We start from the raw sequence: 16,260 nt of genomic DNA, 5'->3' as shown, positions 1-16,260 counted from the left end.
TCTCCCCCCCACTACCACTTCCCCTGCCAGTGGCGGACTCCCTCAGACATCGGTGCGTTGGTGGTTCTTTGTGTCCGGGGATGGGCGTCCAGGTACACACCGGCTCACTCCTTGGCGGCCGCTTATCGGGGCCTGGAGCCTGGGGCTCGCTTGGGCCACTTCGGAGGTGGGGTGCCCCCGGCCTCTCGGCCTGGGGCTCGGTCACTCAGGCACGGCTGGCTGCCGGCGGAGCTCACGGGCGCGTCACTGCAACTCCCCCTGGCTTCTGCTCCGCGGCTGCTGAGTGAGCCCTCATCTGGGACTCTCCTCAGCTCTTACTGGGACAGTGGCGCGGCTGCCCCTCTGTTGGTCTTCCTTGGTCTCTTGTGTTCTGGGGGCCTCTGGATGTCTGGAGTTTTGATCTCCTCCATACCTGCTTCATGCCCTGGAGGATGGGGCTGTGCCCCCCCCCCCCCCCCACACACACACACACCCTCTAGCAGATTATTACATGAAGGAACCTTTTAAAAAAACAAACGCGTCCATGCTCACAGGTGTACACACGGGTGATCACACCCACAAACTACACCCTTTTTGGCTCCTACCTCAAAGCACACTGTGTTCTGTTGATCTTATGTGCTGCACAATAATGTTTAATATTTAGTATTTACTGTCATATTCCCATATATCATTGTGATGCTGTTTATTCTATTACTCTTGTTCTCTTCTGCTTGTTTTCTTTTTTCTTTCTCAGCAGGTGATCCAGGTGATCGATATATGCGTTTTTTATTTCTTTTTTTATTTCTTTTTCTGCTCATTCTGTTGGTTTATGTTTTTTGCCCTTCTCCCCCGTCCCTCTTCTCCGCTGTTGTTCTTTCCCTCTTTCTTTCTCCCCTTCTTTCCCCCAGTCAAGTCTGTCCCGTATTCAGTAAGTGAAAATAAAATAAACAATAAAAGGTAAATCAAATGGACCATTACGGCAAGGCTGGGATGGTCAATTTGGTAAAGTAAATCCGTTGGGCATCTTTCTTTGCCTTTAGACAATAATTCTGATGGCAAAAGAGCCAAACGGGACAGGCAGAAATAAATAAATAAATAAATGAATAAATTTGTATTTGCTCTCATTCAAACATGGTCCAATCTGGCCCAAACTTCCCACATGTGATAAGGCTCCGCCCCTGAAAACATTTCAACTGCCATATTTGACATTGGTGACAGCGCCACCTAGTGGAAACAGGAAATGTCATGTTTAACACTTTGGGATACAGAGTAGAGGTGGGTGACCCGAGCAACCTTAACTAAATTTGTCCAGGAAAAGCCTTAAGAAGTTGGTCTTGGGCTACATTGAAAACTGAGTTTTTGTCAGAGGGTGTGACCCTGGCAAAATGACGAATTTCTATTTTGCACCATGACAAATAAAATTGCTATAACTCAAAGAAATCGTGTACTCATGCAATATCTGAGCAAAGGATACTTTGGTATGGAGACTGGAACAACAAGGAATTGAACTGCCAAACCTCCAGTTAGTAGATGACTTGCTCCACCTCATGAGCTACAACCACCGCAAACTGCCCGTGCACAGCAGCTGGCTAATAACTTATACATGTGAAACTGCCATGTCATTCTCAAAGTAACCATTTAAAACAGGTTTTAATAATGTTTTTTAAAATAGACAACTCTTCAGAGAACAATTGCTTTACAAGTAAGGAGATGCAAATTAGGGGATTTAGAAGTTTAATCACTTTCATCACTTTTGAATATTTAAATTCACATAATGTTACAATAAAAATGTACACAATTCGTATATATATCGCAGGGTTATATGATTTCTTCTCTACAATAAATTATGGAGGATTTAAAATCTGCATGGCCACCTGAGGCTACAGCCTTCACACTACATCAGTCTTTGGTTTGAGCAGATCCAGTCATTCACATCACCTTTTATCCAGACAAAGCCGAGCACCGTTTAGATGCTGTGCAGGTTTGTTCCCAGGCTCGCAAGCATTCAGAGACGTGTCCTCTGTTTGTCCTCACACAATCGTGGCGTGTCTGTGTTTTATGAAGCCTGGATCCTCAAAATTGTAGAAGGCACCACCTGCTTGTGCACTGTTTGCCACAGTAGATACCTAAAAATCAAAAACAGCAAAATTTAACATTATAAATAATAATAAATCCAAAATTTTCTTTCAACATTTTCATCAACCTATATTCCTGTGTGTTACTTTAAAATCTATACAACACATTAATCATATTCCTCCTCTGAACACGTAATCAGCTTGGAAATACTGCAATGTAACTGTGGTCTTGAATAACATCTTTGTTTATTGGGTGCGTCATTCAAAACTTAAATTAGTTGCATGGTAAAACAGTGACTCATCCATTTGTGCCCTGCCTGCTAAAGTACATGGAAAAATTAACATGTTCATAATTATGGAGAATATATTTTCACGTGGTTGAATGCAGAAGTGAAGCCACATGAATACATTATCATGTTTGCTCATTTACCAGAGCAAAATGATCTGAATTAATCAAAACTGTCTCAGCATTTCCAAAGGCACACAGCATGACTAAGCAAAATTTGGACTGTAATGTACGCCACCTGTGTCAAGTGTTCTGCCCAGTGTTACTCACTGTGGTTTATGTAAAGAATATGGTTCCAAAGATCAGATGGATTCAGTACTAGAAAAACTGGTGTTCTATTGTGTGATCCATGAGATGACATTACAGCATGAAACAAAGATTGAACTGTGAAAAAAACAATGCTTCTCTACAGGTTGGCTTTGCCACAGGAAGTAGAGCAGGTCAGCTGATGGTTTGATTCCTGGCTGCTTCAGTCTGAATAGCAAAATGTCAAAGTATCCTCGAGCAAGACACTGAACCCCAAGCGTTCACTGGAGTATGATGACATTATGAAGACAGACTTGAACCACTTAAGCATACAAACTGCTGCTGCTTGACTGGAAAAGCTCTATTTAAGGGAGGCATTATACATTTTATCGCATGATATCTTTTGAAAGTCCAGAGGGAACATCTAAAAAAGTAGGTCAAATATTTAGTTGGACTCAAGGATAAAACGGTTCGGTCGAAGCACAACCATAACTCGAGAATTCACGATGACAAACTTAAAAGGCAATCAGGTTTATTCAAACAAGCATCTAAAATCATGACGTGATGAGAGTTCATATTTTAGGCTGAAGATCCAGACAGAAAATAGACTTCACTATGTGGTGCTGACAGTGAACTGTGAAGCAATGATTGCTGTTTAGCTAGTATTGTGGCTCTACCTAAGGTAACTGCAGTAACTCTGAGTCAGTTAACAAAGAGATCAACATTTTTTGTTTCTCATTAAAATGTCCTGAAGCATTTACAGATAAACTGCTGTTCTCTATAATATCAGTGAAATATCTCAACATCTACTGAATGGATTAGCATAGCAGTGACACATGACCTTGAGTCATCATGTGATCAAAATGAACATTTTCAAGGTAATTCAAGTATTTTTCCCCCACAAAAAAATCTGCAAATTAGCCCGTGTCCTACTTTATATTTACCCTTAAACAAAGGCTATGTTCACACTGCAGGCGAAAGCGCATCAAATCCGATTTTTTTGACCCTATGCGACCCATATCCGATCATGGTCTGACAGTGTGAACGGCACAAATCCGATATTTTCAAATCCGATCTGGGTCACTTTCATATGTGGTACTGAATCCGATACATATCCGATGTTTTAGAAAGCGACTGCTGTTTGATGGTCAGGTCGCATTAAATCCGTCTTTTACGTCACTGACACGACAGACGCCAATTATCAGCTCCGGGGAAGCGCCCGAGAAGACATCGCGAACGAGCTCTTCCTGGCCATCCAGTGTAGATGTCAGTGAAACTGTTGGGAAGACAACGTTGGAGAATGTGAACATTTTATTTGTACTGTATAATCTGCAGATTCTGACAGAAATCTGCAGCTATCCTTTGAAGCACCGCTCCTCTAAAACAGCAATAAGGATCATTATTAGGTTATTTACATTATTATGTAAATAACAAAATAACTTAAAGCAAAAATCGGGAAACGTAAAGTTCGAAGTCTTTATATTAAGGGCCATCGGTCAAACAATACTGTTTGCTCTGGGTCTAAACAGAGCGTGTCGTGTGTGACGTCTTCTTTTGCGCATGCGGCCGCTTTGAGCGTTCACACTAGAGCGCGTTTGCTGTCGCATTTTATTTGTAGTGTGAACGAGCAGACAAAAAAATCGGATTTGATCAAAAAATCGGAATTGAGCATTAAGACCTGCAGTGTGAACGTAGCCAAATAGTAGTTTGCTAATATGCTACAGCTTTACTGGGCTGCTAGCACGGAAGACATAGACGAGAACTGTAACACATCTTTGCTCTTCGCTTCCACCAAAGTCACCAGTACAGTGCAGCTGTAAGAAAAGGAGTTGTAAGAAAGTCACAAACCCAACAAAACTGCTTTCTATTGTCCAATAACAGTCCTGTGATTGATTGGTGAGCTGTCTGCCTGACGGCCTATTAACCCATCCCAATGTCAGCTTGGACAGGCTGATATGCTAGCATGTTTACTGCTGCATAAAACCCAGACCAGGATCTAAATTACTGGAGCTATTTACCTGGAATAAGCCATTGTCAGTGATTTCACTGGTAGGAACACCTGCGAAGAGAGAAGCAAAACAGGAAAAGAAGGATGGATCAGCAACTATGCAAAAAAATGTAAAGATTCAAAGTGTATCAGATGGTTTTGGATAATTGGATTACCTCTAAGATTGTTCAGAGATTTCCACCAAAGAGCAAAGTACAAGAACAAGTACCCTTTTATCTGTTAGATACTGGTACAGTACACGAGTAACTTCTTAAAGGCTTGTGTGTTTGTGTTCAGTCTTACTTGTCTGACCCTCCGGCACATATGCTGTGTTCAATTGTCCCTCTTTGTTTCTGGGTCCATGCACACCACTTAACTGGCTCTGTGTCCTCACTCTCCTACAGCACACAAATATGAACATCAGTCAGTTTTACTGTATGCTGAAAAAGGTTTATTAGCTAATAAATAAATTAAATGGCAGAATAATTTAAAATCGGCTTTTACCTCATTTCATCCTGATAGTTTGTTTCTAAAAACAGATTCACAAATACTTGTAGTTAACAAATGAAACAGTGACTTCTGTATTTGTGCTCATCATCTGTTAGTATAACATTTGTGATTGTGGGGACACAGAATCTACGTAGTTAATGACATAATGAGACCCTTACGTTTTTCTTTCCTGCGTTTGTAGCAGAACCAAATTCCAATGATGAGCAAAACCAGCAGAGCAAGACTTCCAAAGGACACAACCACAGCTATCAACACAGTCCAATTAGGCGGCTTGGGAGCTTTTGCAGAAGAAAGATCAGAAGTAAGAGAAAGTGATTCAAAGATTTAAAGCTGTTGTTATCACACTAAACTGTTCAATAAAAGCACCTAAAACGGAGGGAAAGGAATAAATTTCTGCTTATTTAAAACTCAGTGTCCAAACTAATCCCTATGTATCTCATACTGTGCCTAGGTTCAATTCAATTCAATTCAGTTGTATTTATACAGCACCAAATCACAACAACAGTCGCCTCAAGGTGCTTTGTATGTAAGGTAGACCCTACAATAACACATACAGAGAAAACCCCAACAATCATATGACCCCCCATGAGCAAGCACACACCTATACACAGACACACACACACACATACACACACACTTCTTTTATGCTTTACACATTAAACTGCTTCATCTGATTGGTTATCGCTCACAAAACAAAAATATTTGAACAGAGACTGACATCCTGGCCACAGCACGACTGTGGTTCTCTTGACAAATGAGAACTGATGACAACCTTTGTGGTCTTTTCCTCTTCTCTGGGAGAGGCAAAAGCGTGGCGTGTTAAATTACATATTTAATTCTGCAGAACAGAATGTGAATGTCTAAAGCTTGCGTTAACTGGATACTTTTTCTGAGGCATCTAACAAAAAACCTAAAAGGTGTGGGAACTAGATGAGTATAATACCAACTCAAGAATTAGTCCTGTGGCACTGCATAATGACAGTGGACATGACCATATTAGGTATATCTCTTCTTACTGACATCATACAGAGACAAGATTCAAAAAACCTAAGATTGGGCATTCAGAACAGTCCGTAGCTGTTATTCTACTCTATTTATTTGAAGCAGGACGCTTTACTTCCTGGTAGAAATGTCACTTCTCCCTCTTTGCATATTACAGCATAGAATCCATGTGATATCTGTGTCCTCTTGGCTGGCTCCAAACATTCAGGGCTATTGGTGTTAGGGTAATTACTCTACGTTATAAGTTGAATATTTCTTTTATTTGGTTTTTGTCTATTTATTTTATTTTATTTTTTATCAGATCTGATAAATTATATATTTATGTCTATCTGTGGATTTTCACTTATTCATAAGATCTGAGCATACAGTAGAAGGATTCTGTTATACTGGCTAAGGCAAACAGTAATATATCATCATTCATGCTGTCGTGCTTTGTCAGGGTCATTCATTAAAGGAAGACCCTGCCGATTACTTCTAACACTGAAATCATTGTTAGGACCTTCATGTCCGGAGAAGTTTATGCACTTTTAGAGAATCTATCAGGCATAAATAAGCAAAGTGGAAAAAAAATCTCTCGCATTAATTGGAGAGAGTATATGTCTTATAATCCCATGTGAGATTTGCCTTCACACGGAAAAAAACGTGAAAATATAATTATCTCCTTATATGATTATAATATATCGGTGTAGGGTGTAATATGTTACAAAGTAATACATGCCTGTAATCACTTTATATTTTTCAGTAACATAGTAATGTGACATGTTACTAACATTCATTAGTTATCTGCATGCCGGGTGGATAGAAAGGAAAAAGAATCCAACAATAACATTTTTCTTCCTGCGCACTCTTGCAGCAGTCAGTGGATTTCAGGAGAAGGAAAATGGTTAGAGCTTTGACGCAAGCTTTTTGCTTGCTTAACAGGACACGAGCATCGTGGTAAACCAAACTGCATCCGGGAGAGAAACACATGTATTATCCTGCTAACAGAACTTTGGCGCTTTGAACTTTTGTCTCATCTGCACATAAAGCTCGCTAACACTAAGCTAGCTGCCTGTTCATATTTCTAAAGCAGGATGACTGTGGCGATCACTTTGAAGTCTCTTAGGCTGGTTTTCATCTTTGTTTTATTGTTTTGTGTTCATACGTAAGAACTGAAAGAAAGATTGTTTTCATTAGGTTACACATGTGTATTGGTGTGCAGACAACAAGACAGTATAATTCAAGTAATTTTATTAAGTAATGACAAAGTAATGTAACAAGTAGTGTAACAAATTACTTTCTCCAGCGAGTAATAAAGTAACATACTGCATTACTTTTGAAGAAAACAGTAAGTAATGTAATACATTACTTTTTGTGAGTACCCTAATACATGGACAGTTTCCAGCTATACCACTGCCTCACATTGTGTCCATGACTGTCCAGACTTGACCTATGATAAAATTCTATTACATCATATTTACATTACCTGGTTAGACCTTTATTTTAGATTTGGTTTTAATTAGAAAAGTTTCAGTCATGCAAGTATGTTGTACCGTGTGTTTTGGAAGGTGACAGTTTATTGCTCTCTTGCTTTTAATCTCCTGAACCAAAATCGTCTGAAGTTCACCACGAGGGCACGTACATCTAACTCTTTTCTAAAAGTGTGATTTAAAACAGCTTTTAGATTTAAAAAGGGCAACATTTTGTTTTAGGTTTAGCAAAAAATAGTGCAGCATACCAAAGGTTTAATGAAAAATACTAACATCTTTGTTTTACACAGGGATCGCTTTGCACATAAAATGACAGTTTTCTGCTTGTCTGCACTCTGTGGTCAGACTGGCAGCATTGCAAAGGTAGTTGGAATTAAAGTAAAATACAACATACATGGGTAACAAACTGTAAGATTTTCATTAAGCTAAACGGGACACCAGAAGAGGCAAAAGTACTGATAGTGAGGAACATGGAGGATCTGGACAAGTATAACTGACACCAATGTATCAATTACACCAGGAAATGACATGGACACGTTGAAATTAGTTCTTCAACAGAAAGTAATTGATCTAGATTGTGAATATAAGGAGCATAATATAATAGATCCAGAAATAGATTCTGAAAGTAACTTTCTCTCTTCTTTTGTTAAAAATTGTAATTATTTCACTCAGGAACAATATGAAAAAGAAATTAACCTAGACGGGAAGCTCTCATTAATTCACTTTAACAGCAGAAGTATGTACTCTAATTTTGATTTCATTAAGGACTATTTGCAACAATTTTCTCGCCCCTTTAGTGTTATAGCCATCACTGAAACTTGGTTCAATGTCGATAAAGGAATAGATTTTTGTTTGAATGGATATGATTTAAAATACATGTATAGATTAAATAAGGCGGGCGGCGGGGTTGCTATATATGTTCATAACTCTATAAAATATAATGTTGTAACAACTATGTCTATGGCTATTGATGGAATTTTGGAATGTTTGACTATTGAGATTATGAATGAAAAAAAGAGAAATGTTATAATAAGTTGTATATATCGGACACCCAGTTCAAGTATTGACACTTTTAATGAATGGATAGAAAAAACGTTTGCTTCGGTGAACCAAAAATTACTATTTATCTGTGGTGATTTTAACATTGATTTGCTAAATCCAACAAGGTTAAAAGCCATTGATGACTTTACTGACACAATGTACAGCTTATCACTATATCCAACAATAACAAAGCCAAGCAGAATAACTTCACATAGCGCCACTATTATTGACAACATTTTTACTAATGTCATGGATTTCCAAATTAATAGTGGTCTGCTTGTCTGTGATATAACTGACCACTTACCAGTTTTTACTTTGTGTGACTGTGATTTAAAAAAAATAGATACCAAGATCATGATAGCAAAGCGAACAATAAATGAAGAAGCAATTCATGCCTTCAATTTCGATTTAGCACAACAAGATTGGAGTTCGGTGTATGAAGAGTCAGATGTGGACAAGGCTTATGATAATTTTCTAGATATTTTTACTATGTGGTACAATAAACATTGTCCTGTAAAAGAACACATGACAAAGAAAAAAAAGATAAAAAGTCCTTGGCTCACAAAAGGAATTATTAATGCTTGCAAAAAGAAAAACAATCTGTATAAACAGTTTATCAAAGTAAAAACAAAAGAAGTGGAACAAAGATATAAAGCATATAGAAATAAATTGACTGATATTATAAGAACGAGCAAACAACTTTATTATAGAAGAAGATTATATGAAAATAAAAACAATATAAAAGGAACTTGGGATGTGTTAAACAACTTAATTAAACAAGGATCTTCTGGAACATCATATCCTGAATATTTTACTGATGCAAATGGTGAAAATCACAACATGAGTAATATTGTCGATGGGTTCAATAAATTCTTCATAAATGTTGGCCCTGAACTAGCAGCAGACATCCCGTGTCATAAAAATGAAAATATCAGTAATATAAAATCAAATCCCTTTTCACTGTTCCTCTCAGCTACAAATGAGCAAGAAGTAATAAATATCACATTAAAATGTAAAAGTAAGTCTTCAATGGATTATCATGACATAAATATGTCTGTAGTTAAACAGGTTATTCTGAATATTGCTAGTCCCTTAACATATATCTGTAATTTATCATTTCAGTCCGGTTGTTTTCCAAAAAAAATGAAAATTGCGAAAGTAATACCACTATATAAAAGTAATGACAAACACAGTTTTACCAATTATAGGCCTATTTCTCTACTGCCTCAATTCTCAAAAATTCTAGAAAAACTTTTTAATTCAAGATTAGAAAAATTCCTTGAAAAACATCAAATAATAAATGTTGGTCAGTATGGTTTCAGAACGCAAAGAACCACTTCAATGGCGATAATTGAGGCAGTAGAAGAAATTACTGATACACTGGATAAAAATAAATATGCAGTTGGTATTTTTGTTGACCTCAAAAAGGCCTTCGACACAATCAATCACTCAATTTTACTGGATAAATTGGAAAGATATGGTATTCGAAGGAAAGCTGGTAACTGGTTAAAAAGTTACCTAACAGGTCGGGAACAATATGTTAGCATAGGGCATTACCATTCAGAGAAACTTGGTATTACATGTGGTGTTCCCCAAGGGTCAGTGTTGGGACCAAAACTTTTCAATGTATACATAAATGATATTTTTGATGTTTCTCAAGTACTTAAACTCATACTGTTCGCAGATGACACCAACATATTTTTCAGTAGCGATGATTATACTGATCTTGTAATGACTGTAAACAGGGAGCTAAAATTAATAAAAAAATGGATGGACATAAATAAATTATCATTAAATATAAATAAAACTAAAGCAATGTTTTTTGGTAATTTAAAATATAATATAGAATTACCAATTATCATTGAAGGTGTACCAATTGATAATGTGAGTGAAAACAAATTTTTGGGAGTTATAATTGATAACAAAATTTCATGGAAACCCCACGTCAGACACATAAAAACCAAAATTTCCAGAAGCCTCGCAGTTTTGAACAAAGTGAAACAATTCCTTGATAAAGATGCACTTCGTACTCTGTACTGTACCCTGGTTCTTCCATATCTTACATATTGTGTGGAAGTGTGGGGAAATACATATAAAAATACAACTAATCCATTAGTCACAGTACAGAAACGAGCACTGCGTATTATTCACAAGGCTGGTTATCTAGATCATACTCACAAATTCTTTCTTCAGGCAAAGTTACTTAAATTCCAGGATCTGGTTAATTACAATACATCCATAATTTTGTATAAAGCTTTTACTAAACTTTTACCGGCAAATTTACAAACTAGATTTGAAATTCGAGAAAAGGTTTATAATGTGAGAGGCTTTGGAGAATTCAAATTACCCAGAACTCGAACAACCCGTAAAGGCTTTTGCGTGTCTGTATGTGGTGTGAAAATCTGGAACAGTCTGAGTTTACAATTGAAACAATGCAAAAATATTCATAGATTTAAATTTCTCTACAAACAGTTGGTCTGGTCACAGTATACTCAATGATGGGTTTTAGTGTGCTCTGTAATGTCTGTCCTCTTACCATTGCTGGTATGGATTCCAAAATAAAAAATAAAAAATAAAGTGTGCGTATGTATGTACATATATGTACTTGTGTGTGTAGATATATATGTATGTATATGTATGTGTGTCTGTTACTTGTAGTTATTACTGCCTGTTACCTGTGGTAATGCAATTTATAATTTATATATTCTGTATTCAGTTATGAAGGCTCTAATTGTTGGTTGCGAGCTGCCGCTTAGATGCTTGTATCTGCCCGGGGCTGTTGATGGGTCTGTATGCAATGATGGGCGTAGCTGCGGGAAGTTTATTGTTTTTTTTTTGTTGATGAGTGAGTATAGGGGTGGGATTTAATAAGTTTTCTTCGTCCCACTCCTTTTTCAGGCAAGTTTTGTTTTTTGTTTTGTGTATTTTATGTTCAATATAGGTATTTGTTGTGCCTGAAAATGAATAAATAAATGAAATGAATGAATGAATGAAATGAAAGTGTAAAGTAGTGGCAGTAACACAAATAGAGGAAATGACTCAAAAACAGATCCTCTTGTTTCTGAAGGTAGCAGAAGTCACGGCTTGTAACTTCTTTGTTAAACATTTTCAACTTTATACACAAAAAGTAAGTAAGAGTTTCTTACCAACTACTAAGAAGAGAGACGTTGATTGCGGAGATGTCAGTGCTGGGATGCTCACCAAACATTTGACTGTCGTGTCTCTGACTGCCTGGAAGGTTAGTACACTGGTGGAGTTAAAGAAATCCCCATTATCTGTGAAGTTGTCCAGGGTGCTGTTCATAGCGTTACCATTTAGAGTCCATGTGACTGTAGGTTTGGGGTACCAACCAGCTGCTACACACTGGAACGTTACCTGCTGGTCATACATCACCTTCATGCTCGGTCCTGCGATGCTGATCGTACCGTTCTCTGAGAAAGACAGAGGAGAGTTTAGGTCCAGAAGAAAACCCATTTCTGACCTTATAATCAAAGAGTGGCGACAATGTGCTGTCCACAATAAATTCTTAGCTTCATGATTGGACCTGAAGAATAAACTGAAAAATATAGATGAAAGTTGTTCCCTATATTTAACATTGCCCTTAAAAAACACGAAAAGACCAAAAATCTGCAGTAAAGTCATGTAAGCAGAGATCGACTTCCTCATAACTTCCTCCAGCTGAGATTTAGAGATTCATGTTTAGTATAGAAGCCAATGTAGTAAATTAGTCAAACAACCAATAAACCACTGCCAAATGTTGATCGAGCTTAATTAAATTTTCACTCACTATATCTCTGAGAGTGAGCTATGTTATTTCCTCAAATTATCATTAAGCTGAGTGAAATAAATACTTCATCCTGCTCTAATAAATATACACCACAGAAACAAACCTGTGGCTATAAACAACTGCTGACAAATACACCTTGTACGCATGTGTGGATAATATTTTATAATAACTTCTTATATCTTAATAAGAAATTATTGTTTTCTAACAGCAGGCTTCATTTAACCAGATGTCTGGTCGCTATCTCATAAAAGACCCTCTCCTGGCACTCCTTTGTGTTATGTCGGGGCTTTGATTCTCTGTGTGCTTTATTAAATGCTGAAATGCAGTATTTGCCTGTTGACTTCTTTATTTTTTAAATATGTTACATAAAGGGACTGGGTGGAGGAAACTGTTGCAATGTTAGCGATCAGCAGTAGTCGATCCATGCACTACTCTAGTTCTCCCCTAAATGAGCCTTTGCTCCCTGTAAAACGTGTTCGGACCATTTGCACTTTTACAATTTTACCACGAAACCTGAAATATTAGCTTCTGTGTCAAAGTGACCCAGCTCTCATCTACAGTCTTTGACTACACCCCAAGTAATAGTTTTTAGAATCAGCTCAGAAGCACGACCGGGGGTACGGTCATCGTTTTCTTCAGCATAAGGTTATGCACTGATTTTATCCCCAGAGTTAAACTACCAATGCAAAGTTGGGCAGAACAAAATTTCCAGGGACTCTTTTTAATATGGACACTGGAAATTACCAGGTAACACATGGCCAGATCACCACGTGGGAGAAATAGGCAGGTGTAAAGATCAGCACGTCTTTGACAAGGGCTCGATCATTACAGGGGTGCTCCCATTCAGGAACTTGTATTGTTTCACTGTGAAACTCTCTTTAACCAGAATGTTCACTGCGAGTGTCCCTCGTTAATGTCCCCTTGCAGAAAAGCAATAAGATTCTAATCAACTTCACGAGACAGCTCTCCATCAGTGCTTCACAATCAATGTCCATTAATAGGCAGACCAGGACTCAGATTAACAACATATTTTACTCCGTACTGCTGTCTGTGTAAAAGCTTGGCTTCAGGCTGATTATCTGGAAAACTGCTAGATTCAACATCTGAGCTGAACACATGTCAGGGCTGAGCTCACATACAACTGAACTGCTGACACTTTTACAACCTTTCTAAATCTTTCTAAGCCTGCAACAAATTTATTGTACAGGGTTTTGTTTTTTGTTTTGGGGGAACACCTAAGGAATTATTTCAGTCACTGTTGCCACGGTTTCATTAGGTTTACACTTTGTTAAACTGGAAAATATAAAAGACTCGCTCGTTTTTTATAAATCCTGAAGTTCCACAACAATAACCCAGATAATTTATTCATAATTGTCAGCCAGGGTCTAAATAAACTGTTTAACTGGTTCATTTATGAGATCACTGCAACTCTGTGCATGCGTGATGCTAATTTTATCCAACTAGATTTATCAAATTAAAATAAAATAAAACAGGCTGGCCTGTTACCATCTAACATTCTGTCAGCGTCACAGAAATGGTCATTTCAACTTTCATTTTAGCTTTAAAGCTTTTTGTTTCTCTTTCTCATCAGATCTACTTTATGGTTAGACGCTGCTGCCAGAGGCCGTTGAGAAGCCTGAAAATCAGTGCTCACTGCTGTCCTCCAGAGTACACTCCAGTCATTACAACAATGGTGTGAAAATACAAGGAAAAGAAGGTAAAGACCTTGAAGGTAACATCCTCCTCTAGGTTTGACTGACTGCACATTGAGGTTAGAGGTCAACCGATACATGAATTAGGCTTTTAGATTTCAAAACGTCTGATACATGTTTACGAACCCACCTTGTACAGAAAGCTGTGCTGTTTTTTCTCCATATGACCCTTGAACCGCACAGGTGACGGGCCCGATCAGTGAGCGGCTGACATTATGGATGGTAAACTCCACACAACTGCTGTTATCACTGGAGCAGAATCTAGCTGAATACTGCTCTACTGGGAGTATTGTAGTGTTTCTACGGACCGTGAGGACCAGAAACTGTCCAACTGTCCAGGCCATGAATTCCCACGATCCGGTCACTCTGGCGATGAACTGGGCATCGGAGCCTTTAAACACTGCTGCAGTCATCGGCTCCAGCTGAAACTGGTCTGACACTGGTAGGTTTAAAAGAGAATAGATGTGAGGATTTGCAACCTTGTGTGGAACATAGAGGTGTTTCTGCACATTTTGTTTGACTAAATGAGCTCCTGTCACTGATGATCATATAAAACATATTTCTTTACTGTGATAATACCTTAATTCTGTGATTTAGAAAATACTTTTGGCCTTACTATATGAAAAAATTTTATTTAATATCATGATCTCAGAGTGTATGTAACATTTACTTAAAAGGGCCACATTCATTCTTAGGTAAGGTTTGAATTTGCTTTAAATACACATTCTTCTTCATGTAATATAATAATAAAATATTGGAGATATTCTTTTGAGATTCTGCTGTGTGTTGACATGATTGCATTACAACATCTCCAAAGATTGCAACCAGTTATATCTCCAATCATATCAAATCCTAAAAATGTTCCACTGAATTTTGATTCAGTGGATTTTAACTTATTCTAACGTTTGATGTGAAACTGCCTGAAGCTCCTGCATATGCAGGGTTTTAAACTCTACGCTGGCACATAATAGCTGTTTGGATAAATGCATAAATATGCATAAGTATACAAAGTAACTCTGGTATTAACTGACGTTTTAACTACAGTAGACTATTATGAAAGGTGTATAAAGGTGTGGTGTTGGCAAATCACAACATTTTAAACACAAATGCTAAAAAAATACAAGTGAAATATGGAAGTGACATCAATCAGTGAAGAACTTTTCCTTGTCACAGGACAATGGCAATGCATGCTGCAGGCTATACAGGTACATACTGCTTTTTTTTTCAATATGGTGCTTGAGAGCTGTTTGCTCAAGGTAAGTAAATATCACAAAGGCCATTGGTTTTGTTGTGTTGGCTTTTGACAAGGCTGAAAGTTAAACACAGCACAAAACAGGACTGATCCTTCAATTGATAAGCATCAAAGCTGACATTGTAAAATATTTTCTCGCTGTTGTTCAAACCTAGAAGGAAGATTTTCCTTGTTAGTCACATTATTAAACAAATGTCTGAGCACGGCTGTTGACATGTTACTGAAATTATAGATTTGATCAGTTTTTCCCCCAAGACTGCATCATAGGTAAAGACTGATCCTTTGTAATAGCGAGAGGTTCAAACATGCTGTGGAAATATAAGTTTCAGAAACATTTGCTACATAGTCACCATAGTTACACAGTACCACAAGCTGGAATCAGACATCAGAGGTTTGTTTTATCTGACAACAAATAAAGCACATCCAGGGATATGTTTGTACTTGTCAGGTCACTCGATTCATTCTTGTGAAGAGCGGCAAAGCTGGATCACGTATTTCCCTGCAGATCTCACAGCCCCAGACTGACTCCATGATCTTATGACTACACTGATCAATAAAGCTGATTGTTATTGTTCATTTATTGGCTGTCTTGGAAAAGAATCCTGAAACCGCAATGTGAGTCTAACAATTTGTGGCTCTGAGGTCCACTATGAGCTTAGCATGTAAAAGGATATAAAATTATATGAGGTTTACTCTCTCTACAGTGTGCTTTTAACCAAAGTTCCTAATTCAGCGCAGCGTTCAGTGTCTTTCTCAGTGTGTGGAGTGAAACCATGTGCCTGGTGCGGTTTCTATATGAGAAATGTGGACATGCCTCAAAATCTATCAGCTCTAACTGTGATATCTGAGGTGGAAGCTCTGATCATGTTGTTCTCCTGTGTATTTTCTCTTGAGATTACACTGTCCGTAATTAT

The 16,260-nt window shown here is 37.8% G+C and overlaps 1 protein-coding gene across 1 annotated transcript in view; it reads right to left on the bottom strand.

The window, feature by feature from the left end:
* Nucleotides 1-1,766: 1,766 nt before the first annotated feature.
* igsf5a (immunoglobulin superfamily, member 5a) overlaps nt 1,767-16,260 on the bottom strand; it is a gene marked incomplete at its 5' end in the record, with an annotated part of 33,700 nt that continues 19,206 nt past the window's right edge. The window contains 7 exon segments of the mRNA XM_080866899.1: nt 1,767-2,105; nt 4,605-4,645; nt 4,877-4,971; nt 5,078-5,102; nt 5,242-5,361; nt 11,742-12,026; nt 14,225-14,533. Of these exon segments, the coding sequence (XP_080723025.1) occupies nt 2,010-2,105; nt 4,605-4,645; nt 4,877-4,971; nt 5,078-5,102; nt 5,242-5,361; nt 11,742-12,026; nt 14,225-14,533 (971 nt within the window). The 3' untranslated portion in view covers nt 1,767-2,009.

The sequence above is a fragment of the Rhamphochromis sp. 'chilingali' genome (genome assembly GCF_963969265.1).
Source record: "Rhamphochromis sp. 'chilingali' genome assembly, chromosome: 19".
NCBI lineage: Eukaryota > Metazoa > Chordata > Actinopteri > Cichliformes > Cichlidae > Rhamphochromis > Rhamphochromis sp. 'chilingali'.
Note: the sequence above shows the minus strand (reverse complement) of the source record. Positions and strands in the feature narration are given on the sequence as shown.